The sequence below is a fragment of the Meriones unguiculatus genome, chromosome 20 (genome assembly GCF_030254825.1).
Source record: "Meriones unguiculatus strain TT.TT164.6M chromosome 20, Bangor_MerUng_6.1, whole genome shotgun sequence".
NCBI lineage: Eukaryota > Metazoa > Chordata > Mammalia > Rodentia > Muridae > Meriones > Meriones unguiculatus.
The window spans coordinates 26,822,235-26,839,255 of NC_083367.1; the positions used below are offsets into that span (position 1 = coordinate 26,822,235).

A 17,021-nucleotide genomic window follows, 5' to 3' on the forward strand; every position below is an offset into this window, starting at 1 on the left:
GATAGAAGCACCCAGCAGGGACAAGGACTCCACAAGAAGACCAGCAGAGCCAACAAACCTAGGTCCCATGGTAGCTCACAGAGATTGAAGCACCAACCAAGGAGCAGGTATGGACTGGAACTAGGCCCCCTAACATTTGTAGATGATGAGCAGCTTGGTCTTCATGTGGGTTTCCTAACAATTAGAGTGGGGGCTGTCTCTAACATGGACTCTGTTGCCTGCTTTTGGATCACTTTCCCCTGGTGGGGCTGCCTTGTCTGGCCTCAGTGAAAGAGGAAGAGGATGTGCTTAGTCCTGATGAGACTTGATGTGCTGTCTGGGGGTGGGGGGGTTGGTGAACAGGAATCCCCTTTTCTGAGTATAAGGGGTAAGGGAAAAAGGGAAGAGGGTGGGAGGTTGGTACTAGGAGGAGAGGAGGAAAGGTCTGGGATTGGGGTATGAAGTGAATGAATAAATAAGTTTAATAATAATGAAAAGAATGAATGAACTAGATTCCTGTATCTTACCCTGTACAAAAAAAAAAAAAAAAAAAAAAAACAACTAAAAATACCTTCATGTACAGACTGAAACTACCAGAGAAAAACAGGGAACCAATGAAGACTTAGGATTAGACATATTCTGGATAGAACTCCTGTAGCTCAGAAAAAAAAAAAAAAAGAAAGAAAGAATTGACAGAGCAATTGCATCACATACAGGAGTCACAAGAATAAAGACACCAACCAGAGAAAAGGATTTGTCTGATAGAATTAAACATTCATAATATATAAAGAACAGAAAGACTGAAAACTCAGAAGAGTAAAAATATCTAATCAATCAATAATCAAATGATCTGAACACTTTTCGAAAGACGTACAGATGGCCAACAAATACATGAAAACATGTTCAATATCACTAGCCACCAAGGAAATGCAGACCAAAACTATGTTCAGCTTCATGCCACTGAGATCAGACTGGCAATCACCAACAGGAAAGAAAATACCGTGAAGTAAGGACATCAAATGCTAGCAAGAATGAAGAAACAGATTCTTTAGACGCCGGCAGGAATGTAAATTACTGCAGCCATCATGGAAGTAGGTTTAGGGAGCCTTCAAAAATGCAAAAACAGAAATGGTGCTTGATCCAATTATGCCCGTCTTACACACAAAGGAACCACATTCAGCACCCAGGGTGGATAGCTGTGTGCACATTATTTTATTTTATTTTATTTTTTTTGTGCTGCCACTCCTGATAGCGAAGTAATGGAAGCCACTTATTGCCTATCAGCTCATGGCCGGATAGAGAAAATGTGGTACAGTACACAAATACAATGAGGTACAAATCCACTATAAAGCATGAAGGATTAATATCTTTTGCAGGAAAATTGAGTTTGTACTAAGGGAAATAAGCTGAATTCAGAAAGACAAATATTCCGTGTAAACCCAGCAGAAGGACAGAGCCCCACCGATCCCCAGTGCTAGGCTAGCTAACTAGTGGATTCAGTAGGTTTCGCTTCTCAGGAAACAAGGCGGGGACGGATGAAGACACCTAACAGTGATTTCTGGGCTCCATATGTACATGCGCACACACAAACCTGTACATGCATGTACAACACACACATACACGCATACATGTAGCCATCGCGCATCCACATATCTGAGCATGTTGTTTGGAGAGAAAAATCATGAAAGGAAACTTAGCGCTGAGGAAAGAGACTGAGAGGCAAGAGGAGGAGACTTCAGGTGATGAGGCCTGAGAGAAACAGAAGGATGAGGATGGGGATGAAAACGGAAGGCAGAAGGAATCGATCCGGTGGGCAGCCATGGGAAATATAGGAGAGAGGAGGAGGGGTTGAGGATAGATTGAGTTGGGGTGGGGCAAGTCTCAGAGATCTCAGAACCTCGGAGTACTGAAGTCCTCTTAGAGAAGGCTGCTCATTTATTACTTTTAGATAGTTGAAAGCTATAAACTCTTGCTAAATCTGTCCATTACATAATTAGATGTGGTATGTTACACTAACTGAAATCCTTTGTTATATACAAAATTAGGTGTGGCGTGTTTCCCTTGTTACACAAAATCAGCTGTGTTGTGTTTCACTAATCACTTTCTCTTCCTTCTACTGGAGAGTTCCTCTCTATCCAGGCCAATGACTTTGGATGAACTCAGTGAATCTATCATCCAGGGAAAACTGATTCCTAAAGCATTGTGTGTTGACTTAGCAAAAAAAAAAAAAAAAGATTTTAAACAAATTCAAAAGAAGAGGGAATAAATTTTAAATTTCCCCTATGAAACGTTGATATTTTTGTTACATTCATAAGAATATATTTTTATAAGTGGTGAATTCAGCAAGCTTTTGTTGGTTCTTGGATTTTTAAGTGTTTCTTCACATGAAACATGTATTTATATGCTTTGATCATTTTTTCTGTTAGTTTGTTTGCCTTTTCTATTCATAGGAATTTATATGGTAAATATCAAGCCTTTTTTTTCCCTGTGATATATATGTTTCAAATATTTTCCCCAAATCTCTTCCTCAGCACTTAAGCCTTTAATCCATTTTGAAATTTATTATGGTGTTTGGTACAAGACTGGAATCCAATGGGATTTTTTTTTTTCTAGCTGGAAGCCAGACAGTTTCACATCTTTTATTGAATAACCCATTGGTCTCCATTAATTTGTATTGCTTTCTGGTAAGGCTCACATGTGTGGGGGGAGGGTCCATTTCAAAACCATCTATTGTGTTTTAATCAATTGCTCTGAAGATTCTTGCGAACAGACTCAGTAATTGCATTATTTTATATATTTGGGAGGGAGCTATTTCAAAACAACCTCTTCTTACTAGTTTTAGTGTTATATCTGTGGTGTAGCATGGTTTTGTCAAGTCAGAATACAAACATTTGTGTGATGGTCCCCATTGATTATCACCTTGAGAGAATCTAGAATTACCTTGGAAACAAATCTATACATATGCCTAGGAGGGTGGCTTGTACACTGTTTTAAGTGAGGTGGTAAGACCCATTAGACATACTAGCAGCACTCATCCATGGGCTGCGATGTTGGGCTGGGATGCTGTACACAAAGAATGAGCTAGGTATTCTTTTTGTTTTGATGACGGTGTCCTTTGCTTTACAGAAGCTTTTCAGTTTCATGAGGTCCCATTTATTGATTGTTGCCTGTGCTGTTGGTGTTCTGTTCAGGAAGTTGTCTCCTGTACCAATGAGGTCAAGGGTCTTCCCCACTTTTTCATCTAGCTGATTTAATGTGTCTGGTTTTATGTTGAGGTCTTTGATCCACTTGGACTTTAGTTTTGTGCAGGGTGATAAGTATGGATCTATTTGCATTTTTCTACATGTAGATATCCAGTTAGACCAGCACCATTTGTTTGAAGATACTATCTTTTTTCATTGAATGGTTTTGGCATCTTTGTCAGATATCAGGTGTCCAAAAGTGTGTGGGTTTATTTCTGGGTCTTCTGTTTGGTTCCATTGATCCACCATTTTGTTTCTATGCCAGTACCATGCAGTTTTTATTACTGTTGCTCTATAGTAGAGCTTAAGATCAGGGATGGAGATACCTCCAGAAGATCTTTTATTGTAGAGGATTGTTTTAGCAATTCTGGGTTTCTTGTTATTCCATATGAAGTTGAGAATTTTTCTTTCAAGGTCTGTAAAGAATTATGTTGGTAATTTGATGGGAATTGCATTGAATCTGTAGATTGCTTTTGGTAAGATGGCAATTTTTACTATGGTTAATCCTGCCAAGCCATAAGCATGGGAGATCTTTCCATCTTCTGATATCTTCTTCTAATTCTTTCTCCAGAGACTGGAAATTTTTTTCATACAAGTCTTTGACTTGCTTGGTTAGGGTTACACCAAGGTACTTTATGTCATTTGTGGCTATTGTGAAGGGTGTTGTTTCCCTAATTTCTTTCTCAGCCCTTTTGTCTTTTGTATACAAGAGGGCTACTGATTTTTTTGAGTTAATTTTGTATCCAGCCACTTTGCTGAAGCTGTTTATCAACTGTAGGAGTTCCTTGATAGAATTTTTGGGGTCACTCAGGTATTCTATCATATCATCTGAAATAGTGATAATTTGACTTCTTCCTTTCCAATTTTTATCCCTTTGATCTCCTTTAATTGTCTTATTGCTCTAGCAAAGACTTCCAGAACTATGTTGAATAGATATGGAGAGAGTGGGCGGCCTTGCCTTGTCTACAGATTGGGAAAGAATCTTCACTAACCCTTTATCTGACAGAGGGCTAATACTCAGTATATATAAAGAACAAAAGAAGCTGAAAAGCAACAAACCAAGCAATCCAATTAAAAAAAATGGGGAACAGAGCTAAATAGAGAATTCTCGATAGAGGAATATCAAATGGCAGAGAAACATTTAAAGAAATGCTCAACCTCATTAGCCATCAGGGAAATGCAAATCAAAACGACCCTGAGATTTCACCCTACACCCATCAGAATGGCCAAGATCAAAAACTCAAGTGAAAACACATGCTGGAGAGGTTGCGGAGAAAGGGGAACCCTCCTCCACTGCTGGTGGGAATGTAAACTTGTACAGCCACTCTGGAAATTAATCTGGCACTTTCTCAGACAACTAGGAATAATGCTTCCTCAAGATCCACCCATACCACTCCTAGGCATATACCCAAAAGAGGCTCAAGTACACAATAAGGACATTTGCTCAACCATGTTTGTAGCAGCTTTATTTGTAATAGCCAGAAGCTGGAAGCAACCCAGGTGCCCCTCAACTGAAGAATGGATACAGAAATTGTGGTACATCTACACAATGTAATATTACTCAGCAAAGAAAAATAAGGAAATCATGAAATTTGCAGGTAAATGGTGGGACCTGGAAAGGATCATCCTGAGTGAGCTGTCCCAGAAACAGAAAGACACACACGGTATATACTCACTCATATAGACATATAATATAGGATAAACTTACTAAAATCTGTACATCTAAAGAAACTAATAAAGAGGGAGGACTCTGACTAAAATGCTCAATCCCCATCCCAAAAGGCAAAGGGGATGGACATCAGAAGAAGAAGAAAACAGGAAACAAGTTGGGAACCTGCCACAGAGGGCCTCTGAAAGGCTCTGCCCTGCAGACTATCGAAGCAGATGCTGAGACTTATGGCCAACTGTTGGGCAGAGTGCATGGAATCTTATGTAAAAAGTGGGAAATAGTAAGATCTGGAGAGGACAGGAACTCCACAAGGAGAGCAACAGAACCAGAAAACTTGAACACAGGGGTCTTTCCAGAGACTCATACTCCAACCAAGTACCATGCATGGAGATAACCTAGAACCCCTGCACAGATGTAGCCCATGGCAGTTCAGTGTCCAAGTGGGTTCCATAGTAATGTGAAGAGGGACTGCCTCTGACATAATCTGATTGGCCTGCTCTTTGATCACCTCCCCCTGAGGGGGAAGCAGCCTTACCAAGCCACAGAAGATGACAATGCAGCCACTCCTGATGAGATTTGATAGAGTAATATCAGAAGGAAGGAGAGGGAAACCTCCCCTATCGGTGGACTTGGGGAGGGGCATGTGTGAAGAAGGGGGATGGAAGGTGGAATTAGGAGGGGAGGAGGGAGGAGTTTATGGGGGGGATACAAAGTGAATAAAGTGGAACTAATAAAAATTAAAAAAAAAAGAATGAGCTAGGTACCCATGTTCATCTGTCTCCTTTCTGACCACAGACATAAAAAGACCGGCTTGCTTCAAGCTCCTGTCACAATGCTTTCCCTGCCCCAACTGTGAACCCAAATAAACCTTTTCTTCCTCAAGTTGCTTTTTTGTCTGGCATTTTGTCACAGCAGTGAGAAAAATGACCAATACCATTGACATGTAGGAAATTTATTCAGGTGCATGGAGGGTATGTGCTGCACTGATCTTTGGTGTAATGGGGTAATGGTGGGATGCGGCAACTCACTGTGTCTGAGACACAATCACAATGTACTTTCACTCCCTTTCATCCTTGAGTCTCCAAGTAATATGTAGCTTACCAGTGCTACATAGTAGTTACTTGTCTTTTCTTTGTTGAGCCAGTTATTGTGTGTGAAAGCTCAGACCTTTGGTTCTCTCTGCCTGGCTCTCCACAGGTGGCTCTGCAGAGCCTTCTGGTCTGTGTCATCTTATTCTACACTGTTTACTACCTGTCATTGAGTACCTGCTGCCTGGCACTCAGGTAAGTGCCATGTTGTCTTCCAGCATGATTTACAAATGGACTTTGACTGAAAGTAGTTTGTACTTAAGACTTGACGTGACTTGGTGGCTTACAGCTTGTAGATTCTTAATGACACTTAAAATGTTTTTAAAGTAAATATAAACTAATATTCTACCTTCAAAAATGACCAAAGTCACAGCCATGAACAAAGCTAGAGCCAGGCAGGATTGTCACACTGCCAGGAAAGGTGAAGCCATGCTATCAGGGCCGGTATCGAATCAGGGAGAGTGTGCACCAGACAACAACTGAGAGATAGCCAACATTCATTTAAGTGTTTTCTCAGACATGCTGGACATAGTATTGGATAGTAAGCCAGGGATGCATTCTGGCCAAGGTTTTTACTAGCTTCCTGATTCATTTTTTAAAAGATCAACTGATTGGTTTTTATAATTATGTGTGCATTTATGAGCCATCACACACAGGCATTTACCTGCAGAGTACTGAAGAGGTAAGATGCTCTGGAGCTAGCAGCACAGGCAACTTGTGAGCCACCTGATGTGGGTCCTGAAAAACTGAACTAAACATGTCTTCCACAAAAGCTGTGAGCACCCTTAACTCTTGAGCCATCACTCCACTCCATTCTTGATTTGTTTTAATAAGCCATACAAGTTTACCTATTTCAGAGTCTATATTTGTCTAAGGGAAGTCATAGTCTAAAAAAGGGTTATCATAAGGGGGAAATTAGATAATTCGTTTGCTTTAAAATTATATGTATATTTATTTATACCGTGGGTGTGGGGGAATGAATGTACCCCACACACCTTTCTACCCTGTGGATCTAAGGGATCTAAGACAGGTCATCAGGATTAGCAGCAAGTGTATTTACCCACCAAGTCATCTCTCCAACCCAATCCATGGGTATTAATGATGTAATTTGTCAGTTTGAGGCATTTTGCCACATACTTTTTTATCTTATTCTGAAATTTTTCTCTACAAATTTAAGTTGCCAACACAATTTCCTTGAACTAAATTATGTCTATTTACAATTAACTTCCTATAACTTGAGTATTTATGCAATTTAATTTTACTATGAAAGCACAAAATTCCATTTCACTATGCAAATTAATTCCAAAAATAAATCACTGGACTTTTGCAATAGAAAGAATGTTATTTGGCATGCTAGCCGACAAACCCACACAGTACATACCCATAATGTCATCTGTGCCCTGGGGCTAGAGATACTGAAAACTATTCCTACTCTTCCCAGCTTTCTGGGCACAGGAGTTCAAGGTTTTGAATTATGAGTCAGTGGTAAGGAATGTTTGTTTGTTTGTTTGTTTGGTGGGGGAAGCTTGAAACAGAGTCTCTCAGTGTAGTCCACTTCAGACATCTTATTCTCCACCCTGCATCTCCCTATTACTGGGAGGTACAATTACTGTGTGCTTGTGGCACATGCCTTTAATGCCAGCACTGGGGAGGCAGAGACAGGCAGATTTATGTGAGGCCAGGCTGGTCTACAGAATAAGTTACAAGACAGTCATGGCTGTTATTCAGAGAAACCTGTCTCAAAAACAATCAAACCAATGTGTACCATTGTACTTAGCTTTTGTATTTGCTGCTTTTAAATAAACACAACTCAGATTATGTGCAGATTCAATGTCTTATTTGTTTTCTTGTTGTTCCATCTTTGTTTTTGAGACATTCTGACTCAGTCTAGCCCCAGCCCCAGTCTGGAGGCTAGTCCTCCAACCTTATTTTCAAGAGATGAGATTTTGAGTGAGTTCTACCATTTCCAGCAGGTATGAAGAATATGAGATAATTGGACCTTAAAGTTTTTGGCAGCAGCTAACTGGTTGACCAGCTGCCCATCATTTTAACCCTTACTGAAGTCCAGTCCAGGTGTATAATTTATAGACCCAGCTTTAAGAAAAGGGGGGGGAAAATCCTCACAGAATAACCTTTTTATTTTATGGTTAAGAACTGAAGTCAAATAAACTCAGTGGCTGGCTCTTTGACTACCCCCACCCGTGAGGGGGGAGTATCCTTACCAGGCCACAGAGGAGGACATTGCAGTGACTTCTGATGAGACCTGATAAACCAGGGGTAGATGGAAGTGGAGGAGGACCTCCCCTATCAGTGGACTTGGAGAGAGGCAGGGAGGAGATGAGGGAGGAAGGATAGGATTGGGAGGGAACGAGGGAGGGGGCTACAGCTGGGATACAGAGTGAGTAAACTGTAATTAGTATAAAAAATAAAAATTTAATTAAAAAGGCAATTCTCATAGTAACTAGTCTACAATTAACAAGTGCTAAGATCCTAGAAGAAAACCTGGAGAAACACTGTGTCCAACTTTGTTGACTTCTATTACACTTCATGTTTTGAAAAATATTCTATGAGTATTTTGTTTACTATATTTGGAACAGGAATTCTTACCTTTGTTTCTAAATATCAATATAAAATTGAGAAAACATAAAGATTCTAAAAAAAAACCCACAAACTTTAAAAATAGGGGTGAATATACTGTGGGGGCACATATTTCTGATCTTAATTTACAATCTCTTTTTTTCTAAGTGCAAAAGTCTAAACCTGGTATTCTATAAACTTCTCTGGTTTTTATAAAGCAATAAAATCACAACTTTAATGGTCTTTACCTTAAATAAAGTTAGTTCCTAAGGAGCTTCGCTTTCTTTTCTATAAGGCACAAGATTAGGCATCTGCCATACTGTCCAATTCTTCTGTGGAGTAGTGGATGTTGGGCTGACAGCAACCTGAAAACACATATCTAAACCAATAAATAGCATTATTAATATTAAAAAAAGAAAAGAACTGAAGTCAAGAGAAGTTAAATGATTTGTCTAAGTTTGTGTCTTCTGGCTTCCAAGACCCTGTTCTCTCCATCTTAGAAGTCTCCCCTTATTCACTGGGTGGAACTACCTAGCTTATAGCTGAGGCCTCAGATATAATTAAGATTGTTTAATGAGCAAAGTAGATTTAAATATTATCATCACCATCATCACCATCACTCTTCTGTAGAGGTGTGTGTGCTTGCATGAGTTTATGTGTAGCACACTTGTGCAGGAACCTACCAAGGCCAGAGAGAAGGTGTTGGTCTGGGAGTTTCATTCAGGTGGTTGTGAGGGGCCAGCTGAATGCTGGGCACTGAACCTCGGTCACCTATGACAGCAATAATCACTCTTAGCCCCTGGGCAAGCTCTCCGGTCCTGAAAAGGTAGATTTAATTGAGCAGAGAAGGCAATACAGACAAACTGTTCATTGGTGGCCATCCTGCCAACCAGTTTTAAAATGTGCTCAGCCAGGGTAAATCAAGTGACCCATCGTGGATGTGAAGAGTGAGCAGCAAAGCTCTGATGCACAGTTCAGAATGATCTCTCTCACAGCAAACTTTTCATCTGTAACCTCGCAGGGCATGTGAGCTGGATATTCTGGCACCGTTTGATTTCAAAACACGACCTTCTTGGCTCAACACAAACTATAAAGGTAATTGTTTTAAATTTTTAATCCTTATCAGTAACTGAACAAAATGCAAGCAAAAATAAAATATTTTGTTAAGTAGAAAGTGCGAAAACATTCAGCTTTTCTTTGACTATTCTGGATGTTATAACTTCATTAGGAAAAGTATCATCAAAGTTTTTAAAGTGGAGCCATCGAAGTGGTCCAGGAGATAAAATTTCTTGACAATAAGTATGAAAACCTGAATTAGAACCCTGTAACCCAAGTGATAAAAAGAAAAGACCAACTCTTGAAAGTTGGTCTCTGGCCTTCACATGCATGAAGCACAAAGAAATTTAAGTGAATAGGAGATGGATAAGAATGGCATAAGTGTAGGTAGGGAGTTAGAATTCTTACATTCCCATGTGAATTTTTATTTTATTACTGGTGAATACATGCACACAGTATATGCACAGCATCATGGCATTTTCATACATACGTGTCATTATAATTTACTCTTATTCAATCTCCTCTTCCCTACTCTCCTCCCCCATCTTCCCTGCCTCTTCTTTGTTGGTGTGGTTCTGTTCTTCATCTGTCGTGCTTTCATGATGCTTGTTTCTCACTGTAGTAAAGACATTTTAAAGAAAAGGAAAAAAAATAGCAATGTGCTGATATATAAAGCATCTGTGAGACATGAAGCTGAATGAGGAGAAGTTTGTACGGTGTCATCTCATTTTTTTTAGGAAAGAAGCCTAGAAAATCTTGCAGCACGCCGTGCTCTCCCAGTGGTGGTGACAGAGAACCTTCATTTTCCTCTTTGCACATTTCTGCTTTTTTATTTTTCTTCTCTAAACAATGCAGACTTTGTTGCAAAGAAAATGATCTGTCGCACAGAAGGATGATTTGGGTTGCTGACAATTAATTGGACATTTCAAAATAGCTAGTGGAAAGATCTGGAATGCTGCTAACACGACAAAATAATATGTATTATCTGAGACTGCAGATATGCCAGATAGACTGAACTATCCATTACACATCACCTACATGTATTGAAATGCCGCACTGTGTTCCATAAATAGCCACAGTTACTGTGCGTAGAATAAAAAGTAAGAAATCCACTCCATCGCAACGGGAAACATTAAGAAAGAATATACACTTAGAAAAAACTTGGCTCTCTCAAATTCTGCGTATTAGCACAATGAATAACTTATATCTCATAAATTCACAAACTAAGCTGGTGTGTTAACAGGTGAACCCCTTCGTTCTGATTACACACAGAGCACAGGTGTACAGGGCCATTCACGATGAGTTTGCTTCATTTTCTAGAAAGCTCAAGTTTAACCTCATTTTTTTTTTCATTGTAAAATAAACCACATTAATTAGGAAAGCTTAAAACACATAGTTCCAGGATAGCCAGGGATGTTACACAGAGAAATCCTATCCTAGAAAAACAAACAAACGAAAAAATCTAGATAGATATAGAAAGGGAGAAAAAAAAGAAATGTTATAAATGTATTCTCTCGCTATAGTTATTCTTAATATTCTGTTAAATTTTGTCCTATTTTAAAAAATGTATTGTTGATGCTTTAAACATTAAAATTCACTAGAAAACCATGGAATGCTTTTTTTTTCTGGGGAAAGTTATGGAAATGTATAAAATTGCCCGAAGCTAGGAAAAGCAGAATTCAAATATGATTTGTAAGGGAAACTTGGTCAGCTAGAATTACTGAATGCTCATAAGAAGTCTTCTTCCAATGGATAACCTTGTTTGGGGGCCATGATTGATTCAATTTTGGGTAGCAGAGAATCTGTGAGAACAGAGATGTTTATGGTAATAAGATATAAGGTGTCAGACATGCTAGTAATTTCTTCATGCACTTCCACATTGAATGGAGTTTGTTTTTGCACTGAGCCTCTTCAAACATGATAAAAGAGTTAGTTACAGAAAAGCAAAGTCAACTGGGGACCATCCATGTGTTTGGAGTAGGGGAGACATTTAAAACCCAATTCTTCATGTTTCTTCTGGCCTTTCAGTCAGTCATTGAACATAGGGCAGCGTCAGCTTATGGGAGGGGACTGTTTATTTATAGTAGAGGTGCCAGTGAAGGTCCTGAGGTATCTAACTCAGGTTGCACTGTTATTTTCTGTTAGGACACATGAATATTTGCTTGAAGATATCAGTAGGTCCATAACCTATTAAATCTTTAATTGGGGGGGAGGGGGCTTTTAGGGATAAAGTCATAACCCTTCAGTTTCGTTGCTATGAGAATTTAGGCTTGTCTGAATTTGGATCTGAGCTTTCCTGGTAACCTCAAAGCACTGGCATTGGATTTAGGGTCAAGCTTCTGGTCTGTTTCCACAGTCCTGTGAGCCGGAAGACCAGGTGTAGCCCCGGTGTTGGAACATATGCAGCCCGTTAGATCAGTGCATTGCTGACAGCTTTGTGCTGCATCGCACAGACTGAGCTCCAGCACTAACCTGTAGAGATGAAACTCCATTGCTGGGACCCTGACCTCTGGTTTTGTACCTCAGGTTGTGTTTTCTTTCAAACCATAAACAAAGCTTAAGGGTTTGTTACTGACATGTGCAAATACAGCTTGTGCAAGACTAAATTCACCTTCTATAAGCAGCCTGACTTACAAAATCTCCAAATGTTAGCAATAGAAATATGTCAAGATGTGAGGCTGAGGCAGATGGATCTCTGTGAGTTCGCGGCCAGTGTGGTCTAGGTAGCGCAGGTTCCAGGATGGCCAGAGCTACATAGTCAGACCCCATCTCTAAAAAAAAAAAAAAAAAAAAAAAAAAAAAAATCAGAAGGAGGAGGGATGTGAACTAGGTGAAGTCAGGAAGACACAGCAGGATACTTTCTTCCTTGGCTTTAGTGTGCAGGACAGACAGACCTGATGGATGGACAGGTTGATCTGATTTACATCAGTGAAAGGAATTTTCATGCCATAGAAAAGGAAGTTGATGTGGATTCTCCATTCACCTTCTAATACCTATGGAGTTAAATGGAATAAGACTGAACAGGAACATGAGCAATGCCTTACACAGACAGTGCCTGGAACTTGCTCACAAGACGTCTTTTGTATTATCCTCTGCGGCCTCTGGTTTGCTAGTTAAACTACCTCTGCACTGTAGGAAATAGGGTGATTATTTTATTTTCTGCTCTGCAAAATATCACATTTGCCTGCCTACATTTATTGACTCCAGGATTATATGAACACAACAATCATTTGATAGGTTTTAAAGTGAAGGAAAAGGAATTGTCAGGGGAGTGCTATTATTTACAAAGAAGGGACTACAGTGGCATATCAAATACAGTAGTTCTTTTAAAGTTTGATTGATCTCTTCCTTGAAACTAGTATCTTGCTCAAAAGCCATCCAAAAGGCAAAAGGCTGCTACTTCGCATGCCCAAGGCACCAAGATTTGTGTTCTGACCCGTAAATAAGTATATTTTAATATTTATTCAGGGAAAAACCCTATGTGACATCCACTGGATTTAGAAGGGTTACCAGCCACACCGGTCATCGACGAGGGTTTGTGTCACTTATGGTAATAAATCATGCTTCTCAGATGACTGCCTGGACACGAAGTGATCCCACAAGTACAACAGAACTTATTTTTAAGTTAAGCATTTTTTTAAGAAAAAAAAAAAATACCATCCAATAAACCCATTCTGGACAGAGTGTATAGAATTTTATGAAAGAAGGAGAGATAAAGAGACCTGGAGGGGACAAGAGCTCCAAAAGGAGAACAACAGAACTAAAAAAACTGGGCCCTGGAGGCCCTGCAGAGACTGATACCCCAACAACAACCATGCATGGAGAGGACTTAAAACACCTGCTCAGATGTAGCCCATAGACTCAGTCTCCACGTGGATTCCCTAATAAGGGGAGCAGGAGCTGTCTCTGGCATGAATTCAGTGGCAGGCTCTCTGATCTCCTCCCCCTGGGGGGAAGGGGATGCAGCCTTGCTGGTCCACAGAGGAAGACAATGAAACCAGTCCTGATGAGACCTGAAAGGCTAGGGTCAGATAGAAGGGAGGAGGACCTCACCTATCAGTGGATTAGGGGAGGGACATAGGGGGAGAAAAGGGAGAGAGGATGGGATTGAGGGGAAACAAGGGAGGGGGACACAGCCAGAATACAAAGTGAATAAATTGTTATAAATAATAAATAAAATTTTTTAAAAATCACACACACACAAATAAATAAACCCATTCTTTTTTTATTTCTAAAGACTCAGAGCTGAATCCTTCCATTAATTTCACTAATATATAATACTTTAAAAAATTACATTTATAATTCAATAGCAGGTCTGCACGCATGGACTGTGTCGTAACTTTATTTCAATGCTAATGACTAAAACCGTGAGACAAATTATATTGTTATTTTTATAAAAATGTAAAGATAATGAAGATATAAAATGTCAAAAGTTCTTATGCCTATTTGAGGTTGGGTAAGAGAACATTTGCAAAGCTTTCATCAGAAATTCTTTGCACTTGGGCATGTGATCACTTGAGCTCAGATAGCATGTCAGGGGCTTTTTTCTGGGGAAGACTGATTCTTTCCCTCCCAGAAGCCACTGATTAGCTCAAACTCCCCACCCATGGGGGCTTGTCAACCCGTCTTAGCTTTGCGAAGGTCTTGCTTAGGTAACCATATGAGCAACAGTAAATGGACTCTGCAGGCTGTATTTATGTGAACATACACACATACACATAGGTACATAACAATAATGATGAAAGAAAAAGAGGTCATGAACTTCAGAGGAAATGTGGGGAAGCAAGGTAAGAGCCTGGGAGGGAAAATAATGTAAATACAGTAATCAAGTAAAAAATTCTCAATTTTGTAAAAAAATTAAATTTAAAATACTTTTTTGCAGATTAAGATTTTATGATATTGTGTTAATTGTAATTCAGGATCATTAAATGTTCTAAACACAAATAATCATATTCTTTCTTCTGTTTGCAGTTCTTTTAGTCTCAACAGAAGTCACCTACTTTGTGTGTGGGTTGCTTTTTGCTCTGATTGTAGAAGAATGGGTTTGGGATTACGCCATTTCTGTGACTATCCTTCACGTAATCATCACATCAGCTGGTAAGCAAGACAAAAAAAAGGTGGTAGGGACACTTGATTTACAGGTAGTGGTGCAGTTCCTCCTTTACATGCAGCAAGACAAAATGGTGAAAACCATGAGCCTGTATTACATTTAATGTATCCAAAACACTCTTAAGGGTTGAACTTCTGTGCTTTCAGGGAAAGGTTGTGACCAATTCTTTGGGTCCAGAGCTGTACCAACATGTCAATGCCCCTCCTCTTCTCACATTGGCCATCACCTTTTATATAGGCTTTGCCTCCTGAAGAAATATTTTTCTTCCAAAAATCTTCCTGAGACCAAAGGTGGGGAAAACTAAGGAAACCTATTATATTTACAAGTTGATGGTTATTTTTAATAGTTTCCATTCTAAGCCTGCATTCTAAGATGGCTCAGCAGGCAAACTTCCTGGCCACTAAGTCTGAAGACCTGGGTTCAATTTCTGGGACTCACATGGTGGAAATGAGGGAATTCATTCCCACAACTCATTTTTGGACCCCCACACGTATGCTGTGGTGTGTGCATAGCCGTATTTAAAATGGGCACGCACACAGATACATCATGGGAGAGCAAGCACACACACACACACATACACACAGAATAAACATTCAAAAGGAACACCATTTCTAAAATGTCTGTTTCTTCTGGTGATCTTGGGGATCAAAATAAAATACATTGGCTCTGCTGTTCTACCTTTTGCTAAAAGGGTAGTCATGAATCAGTCTCACCTCTCTCACAGGTTTCCTTCACTGTTTTTCAGCCTAACAAATTTAGTCTATACAGTTTTACAAATGTGGATACAAATGTGCTTTGCTATATGGTTTGACCAAACATAATCATTTCTGGTAAGTTAACAAAACTAAATGCTTTTGTAAATTAACTTTAGCATTTTTTTTTTCTATTGCAGTGATGTCGGAATTCCCCTTGACGTCACATTGGTGGGCTGCTTTAGGTACATGAATGGCTCAAGTTTAGATCCTGTAATGTGCAAAAACATTAGGTAGAATAAATGTTGGAAATGAACTGTATCTCAGACATAGATTTTATTACATTCTTCTCTGAGATAGTGACAACGATGCCGTCTAGATAATAAAAACCATACACATTTATTAAAGATAGACTAAACTAATTGTCTCTTCTGGTATATGAATACTTCCAGAACAGCCCATATATAATCCGCACCAGACAGGAAACATTTTTAGCATGTGTTTGTATCTAAAAACAGATCAGTCAGTCACTCACTCACACACACACACACCTATACTCTTCTTCTCCTTTTGATGTAGTCTGAATCAACAAAAGACTAGCATTCGTTTCTCTTTATGTACTGAGCAACATGTAAAAAGGTAAGTAAGTGGAAACGAGGTTACAGTGGCCTAGAGCGGAACTCATTCCTGCCATCCTGAGGGCCAGAGCACAGCCGCTCCAGGCAGCAATCAGGCTGGCCTACAGAAGATCAAAATGGCCCGATCCTTTTTGGTTTTACGTGACACTTAACTAAAACCACAGTTGCCCATACGTAGCACCTTCTTAGCTCTAAAGAAATGAATCTAAATCCCATGTGTGTCTCAGAGTTGGAGCCCATAGAAATCTTAAGTAGGAAAATCAAGATAAACAGAAGACATGCAGGAAATGAGACAGTTGGTGTCCATTTTCTTTCTTAATTATATTGTGTAATAATCAGAAAGTCAGGAAGAAGTAGGGTCTCAGATCAAGCATTTGCTTATACTAATAAACAACCATATAAAGCAAAGCTCGGCATATCTAAACAGATTTCAGTTTGTCAAGTATGGAAACTATTTACTTATAAATCTGTTGTATTTGGCTTTTGAATACAATGATTATGTAATTTTTAAGAAATATTATTCTTCTTGACTTGGCAGTAATCTTGTCTAATATTTTCAATCTGTTTTGCAAACAGCAGGCAAAACCCAAACATATTCTGGTGTTGCCATTCAGTTTTTAACGGCCCACACCGAACTGAAATACTTAGGTTTATTGATTATTTAATATGAGCCAGGGCCACCGCACATATCGCACAAACCTTTACTGCAATTCTGTGGGTATTATATTCTACTTTTTTTAAAATGTGGCAAACAAAGCCTTTGGGGTCGAGTGAATGGAGTTTTTGCACCACTGCAGTAAGTCCTTATAAGGAGCACTTGTATATATGTGTTTGTGTGTTGCAGATAATCGTCAGTGGTGCCTTTGCGTAGATACCCAGGACATATCCTGCAGATAGCTCTGAGGATGCACAGGAGAGAGACAGAGCAGAACTGACCACACCGTGCAGAGGCAGCCAGCCCCAGCCAGTG

General features: G+C 39.5%; 1 protein-coding gene across 1 annotated transcript; it reads left to right on the forward strand.

Moving 5' to 3' along the window:
* The first annotated feature begins 878 nt into the window (after window positions 1–878).
* Tmem244 (transmembrane protein 244) lies at window positions 879–15,718 on the forward strand. The gene is made up of 5 exons (XM_060373674.1): window positions 879–985; window positions 6,051–6,173; window positions 9,577–9,650; window positions 14,583–14,708; window positions 15,614–15,718. The coding sequence occupies exons 1-5, from the start codon at window positions 879–881 to the stop codon at window positions 15,664–15,666; spliced, it is 483 nt and encodes a 160-aa protein (XP_060229657.1). The 3' UTR covers window positions 15,667–15,718.
* The last annotated feature ends 1,303 nt before the right edge of the window (window positions 15,719–17,021 follow it).